At 35.2% G+C, this 5,964-nt stretch overlaps 1 protein-coding gene across 1 annotated transcript; it reads right to left on the reverse strand.

Annotated features, from left to right (window-relative positions):
• Positions 1–991: 991 nt before the first annotated feature.
• On the reverse strand, positions 992–5,964 carry LOC116107329 (3-ketoacyl-CoA thiolase 2, peroxisomal). The gene is made up of 14 exons (XM_031393609.1): positions 5,800–5,964; positions 5,243–5,319; positions 5,075–5,159; positions 4,631–4,757; positions 4,443–4,541; positions 4,282–4,349; positions 4,089–4,196; positions 3,933–4,010; positions 3,690–3,822; positions 3,506–3,602; positions 2,553–2,676; positions 2,344–2,452; positions 1,355–1,438; positions 992–1,280 (listed from the first exon to the last, which is right to left on the reverse strand). Exons 1-14 carry the CDS (start codon positions 5,887–5,889, stop codon positions 1,171–1,173), a joined length of 1,389 nt encoding a protein of 462 aa, XP_031249469.1. The 5' UTR covers positions 5,890–5,964; the 3' UTR covers positions 992–1,170.

Below are 5,964 nucleotides of genomic sequence, written 5' to 3' on the forward strand. Positions count from 1 at the left end.
TGTCAAGGTTGTGACACAAAGCCTAACCCTGACCCAAGTATGCTTTGAAGCTTATTTTCAAGACCTGGCTTGAGTATAATTTATGTCTGGCCAGACTAAACCGGAGTAAGGTATATTTTACATTCCTGGCTAATTCTTTATGCTAACACAATGTCTTGTTTGTAAAGATAGAAATGCTCTAATATCAACTATCAACTGAATCCAAAAACTACTTTATATACTATAATTGACATTAACAAGCCACATTTTTTGTACTTTAACAATGAACATTTATTGTACAAAAATGATTGTGTTAAGATATCAACGAGGGTAGAAAGAGATGTTGATTAAGTTACAATATTTTGAATATGAGGCTCTGTGAACCAACTCAAGCCAATTAAGCAAAACATAACCATATACAGATATTCTCCATAGACAAAATTATTTATATATTTCGTCATGCCCCAATATCAATAACTTATTCGTATAAAATTTTATGTTGCCCCGTGGCGGTTAATATTTAGCTAAATAGAAAATTGGGTACCTTTCATAGTTTTTACAAGAAGTGGGCTTGATTTAGTGGACTAATAACCTACGGAAAAAAAAAAATTAATCCAACCATAAATGCACAACTGCATATGAATTATAACATATTAAATAGTAGAACTGTAATAGACTCATATAATAATATGTAACTTGTCGAGTTTACATTCTAAGTTCAATAACCCAAACCTTTAAACTATTAGAAAACAATAATGTTATGTTTACTCACGAACTTACTAACCATCTTACTAACCTTTATAAATATAAAGCATAATAAGAATATCATAAGCATAATACTGATACCATATATAGTTTTAACAAAGATGAGTAAGGTGATTAGTACGTTCGTGAATAAACATAGCATTTTAAAAAAAACTCTTGGACCCACAGATTTGGAGTATCCTATTTACACGCAATTCATAATGTTCATCAAGCAATCGATATTTTACAAACTCGCAATCTAAGTATATGGCTAAAGAAGAGTTACTTTAATTTGTATAAAACCTGAAAATAATCAACTATTTAACTGGAGAGTTCAGTTTAGTAAATGAGAACACAACAATTTTATTACAATGCTTTATTAATTTCCCAATCCCAAACATGACAATAGATAAGAAGTGCAGCAACTAATAAATGTATTCTACATTTCTACCGAGCGTCCTTTGATAAGAGACTGTTGGTTTCAACTTTCCTGGCATTGCAAAGCTCATCCGCGCTGTCACCTCTCTCAAAAACAGCGGCTGCCCCCATCCCTGTGCCTGTATCAACAATACTCAAGGTCAACCACCACCCAAAGCAGTATTGTATCAAAGGAAAGAGAAAAAAAGAATACCTATGCACATTGATATCACTCCAAAGCGGCAGTCCCTGCCTCGACGCTTCATCTCATGCAAAAGTGTGGCAACACACCGTGCACCTGTGATGAACACAAAGTAGTCGAAAGTGAATACATAAAAATTGGTGTAGTGGCGCTGCATTACATATTTGTATACTTAGCATTACAATTATTTCTGTTACACAGTATATACTTCTTACTAATGTACCCAGATTCTCAAGGATTCAAGTAATCTTGCTAAATAAGAATTCATTTAAATCTCACTTGTCCCCTAGAAACCAACATCCAACATTAATATTTTGCATTGAAGTCAAACACAATTCTATCAGAGACCAGGTGGACTCAACACTCACAAACGTCTACTCAAAATTCAAATATTTTGCATGTAGCCATAAACTGTAAAAAAATGTCAGCAATTAATAAAAGTAGAATGCAAGCACAAGCATCATATTACTTATTAAGCAATGTTTCTGTCATACAAGATACCTAAAACATACTATCTACATAACAAAACAGGTCCAGGAGACTACTTAGTCCTGATAAAATGGAGGATAAGGTTAATATCTAGAAAAAGCTCAGAAATATGAGTTCAAAACTTTTTGCTCCTCTGACAGCCAGATGAATTTTTTTCTAAGGTAGCTACAACACCAAGCCAACAGACACAATTATCAGGGAAACCATTTTAGCCAACCATCAGTATACATCTTTGACTTTCCTATTTTGAAATTTTTATATTGACAAAAATATGACCCTAAAACCTATATCTTCCCCTCCCCAACCCCTTCCCAGTTGGATTAAAACCCCCAAGGGCAGTTATTTTCTTCATACCAAGTTGTTAAAGAAAAATGAAGAAATTATATTCAATTGTGAATCCATAAAATCTTGATTGCTTTCAATAGCTCTAGTAAGTGAGTAACTAAGATTGGTAGATTTAAAATCATATTACTTATACTTGATTAATACAATTTTGAGTAATAATTAATTACCTGTTGCACCCAAAGGATGTCCAATGGCCATTGCACCTCCATTAACATTGATCTTTTCTGGATCAAGTCCAAGCTTGTTACGGCAATATACATATTGGGATGCAAATGCCTGCACAAGGTGCAATAAAACAATTGCATAATTAGGAAACCATGATAACTACAATAAGAATTAAAAAACAGATGAGGTTAGGCAATACAAAGTTTAATACCTCATTTATCTCAAAAAGATCAATATCATCAAGTTCAAGACCAGCAGCCTTAACCGCAGCCGGAATTGCCACAGCTGGGCCAACACCCATGATGGCAGGATCAACACCAACAGCAGCAAAAGTCCTGCACATCATTACTTCAATTTAAGTAAAAGAGCTTCACCTGTTTCTCATCGCCAATAACTCATGAAAACTGAAGGACCAAAGCATCTTAAGTAAATTGATTGCAAGTCAACCAAGAATGTGAATGGTCAATTTACAGATGTTTACAGGGACAGTCAACTCCTAGCCAGAAGAATCTCTACCATCATGAAGCCGCAATAACAAAATGACAAGGCCACAAAACAGAGAAATCTCAAGCTAAGGGTAATATTTACTACAAGCATCATCGTTAGCATCAAGAAACCAGTTCCTTCACATCCCCACAGCATGGCTTACATAATTGTTAACTTTTCAATTTTCTTACAAAAAGGTTCTATCAGGAAAAATATCAAGCAAACAACAGAAGATACAGCTTCCTTGAATTAACTGAAAGAATTTCAACTGTTGCACGTCTCTTTCAATGTTTAAATTCCAAAAGAGACCCCAGTTTGGAGTCAAGCTAAAAGTGTTTAATTGGTACTAATGAAGCTCAAAACAAAAATTTCACTAGGTGCCACAAAAGAAACCTATCACAATAAAAAGAATTACTAGACGCTACTTATGCACCACGATCATGACCAAACAGAAGCTTAGGAAAGATCCACTACAAATAAGCAATTACAACTACTCATGTCTATGCACAATTCAGATGATCTAATTAACTAGGCTCTTGAATATGCAATGAATGTCACCAAAATTTGGGAGACACAAAGCCAGTAATTTTTTGTAAATGTCCTTGATTATGTCACAAGCTCTAACAGTTTTAGGCATTTATAAGACAGATATACAACAAACTTGTAGGTAAAAGAGACCTGAAGACACCAAGAATGGGTAAGCCTTTACGAATAGCGACACTTCTCTTCATGAGCAGAACAGCACCAGCACCATCACTCACTTGACTAGAATTTCCTACAATGGAGGTGCCACACAATCAGTCAAACCCAAAATAAACCGATGAAAACACAAAGAAAGAATAGATGCTGCACAATCCTATACCAGCTGTGGTGGTCCCATCTTTCTTAAACACGGGCTTCAACTTTCCCAAATCTGATAATGATGCATTTGGTCGAATCCCATCATCAACTGTGATTGTAACAGGTTTCTCATCACCAGTTTTCGGGTCAACAATCTTCATACAGGAAATGTGTATTAGTGCCTCAACAAAACATGGGCAGAAGAGCATAGAGGATGTATTTCAAACAGATCACACTGCTAAACTGTGATACAGAAAGTAGATACCTTGGTAACCACAGGGATGATTTCATCTTTAAACTTGCCAGCAGCAGTAGCAGCAGCAGCCTTCCTATGAGACTCAACCTAAAAAAAGTATAAGATAAATATCACATGATCCCGTTAAAGCACAATACAGCACACCGATTAATTCATTTAACTCACAGCAGCCTGGTCTTGCTCCTGCCTTGTCACACCAAAACGATGTGCAACATTTTCTGAAGTAATACCCATGGGAAGAAGGCAGTTCTGGGCTTGTTCAAATTTCTTCACCTGTCATAGTTAAAAAAAGGAAACACGTCAGGACCAAATAAACTTTTAAAATGCAAATAACTGGGAACAGAGAATAGTTGTATACTTTTGGATTGACTGATCCTTCCCAAGCCATTGGATTGGCAGTCATGGATTCCAACCCAGCTCCAATACCTAAATTCATTCAAAAGAATTTGAAGAAATAAGTAAAGCCTTCAAAGATAAATCAACAAAGAGAAAAACGAAAAATAATAAAGATGACGTTACCAATATCATAAAAGCCAGCTTTAATAGCAGCAGCTACATCAGCAACTGCCTGAAGACCAGATGAGCATTGCCTATTGACAGTTCTAAGGGGCACAGTATCTGCAGTGTATATACAATTCAAAAAATGTATACAATTAAATCAGGACCTATTATAAGAAATTCATGGACATTCAAAGAGAAATATATACCAGGGAAACCAGCATAGAATGCAGCCATCCTGCATTCACTAGCTCTTTGGGACCCTGGAGCCAAAACCGATCCCACAACAATGTCCCCAACTTCACTCGGATCCAAGTTTGTTTTCTCTATCAATGCCTGCAACCATATGAGTAACATACCAGATAAATAATTAATATATATATATATATATATAATCTTCCATCTTTACATTTGTTAATGATGCTTCTGGACAGTTTGTAGAGAATGCTTCAGAGTAAAAGCCATATTACAAAAGGATTATGATAGGCCAAAAACCGTTCACATCTACTTAACAAACCTGATTTCGACCCCTACAATCTTATTGATTAACCGGATAAGTGGACACAAATTGACCATCTGAAAATGCTTTTGACAGTCATAAAATGCTTCCAAATACACCTTTCTTACAACACATAACAATTAACAGTACATACCTTCAAAACAGGTGCAAGTAAATCATCCGGATAAGTGTCCTTGAAACCGCCCCTTTTTGATTTGCAAAGTGCAGTACGATGAGCTCTGTAACACAAAATTCATTAACAAAAGGTTGAAGAAATCCAACCGGACAAGATAATCATTCATTGATCATCAAATCAACTTACGCCACAATCACCACATCGTCTCCATAAACAGATGCCCTATGATACGCGGAGCTATCCCCTGCAGCACATACTGCTGCCTGGTTCCCATCATCAAACCCAATTTTCATTAATTTCCACACAAAAACAATCTTTAACAATTAAAAGCACAATCTAAAATTCAAATTGTAACTTTAACACCAGAGAACCTGTTTGACATACTATCCTACCACCATTTCTAGATTTAAAAACTATCCAAATTAAAACTTAAACTTAAATTGACAAGTGGACAATGAAATAATAAATCCAAATCCTAAATTAATCCGATCCGAAATTCAGGTAAACTTTCAATTACAATACTGCTACAACTATTTCTGAAAAGAACAAATTCATAAAGAATTTATTTCTGAAAAGAACAACTATTTCTAAAATAATAAATCCAAATCCTAAATTAATCCGATCCGAAATTCAGGTAAACTAAAATTACAACAACACTGATACATACAATAATTTGTGAAAATTTGAGATTCTAAGAACTGAGTAAACGGAAACAGAAGAATGATAAAGAGAAAGCAACATACGGAGAGAGCGGACTCGTAATTGTGAGAAGAAGAATTAGAAGGGCGGAGGTGCTCCAGCAACACTTTCTGTCTGTTGATTGCTTTCTCCATTTTCGACGAATCCGAATGTGTTTTGTGTAAACGTTAATTTTAATGGAAAGACGAGGGTGGATATAATTTATATTT

The sequence above is a fragment of the Pistacia vera genome, unplaced genomic scaffold, assembly GCF_008641045.1.
Source record: "Pistacia vera cultivar Batoury unplaced genomic scaffold, PisVer_v2 Contig117, whole genome shotgun sequence".
Lineage (NCBI taxonomy): Eukaryota > Viridiplantae > Streptophyta > Magnoliopsida > Sapindales > Anacardiaceae > Pistacia > Pistacia vera.

Coding starts and splice junctions, on each gene's coding strand:
- LOC116107329 (XM_031393609.1), bottom strand. CDS start 5,889: ATGGAGAAAGCAATCAACAGACAGAAAGTGTTGCTGGAGCACCTCCGC. Junction 3,823..3,932: donor TCATCCCTGTGGTTACCAAG/GTATCTACTTTC, acceptor TCCTGTATGAAG/ATTGTTGACCCGAAAACTGG. Junction 2,677..3,505: donor CCCATTCTTGGTGTCTTCAG/GTCTCTTTTACC, acceptor AATGATGTGCAG/GACTTTTGCTGCTGTTGGTG.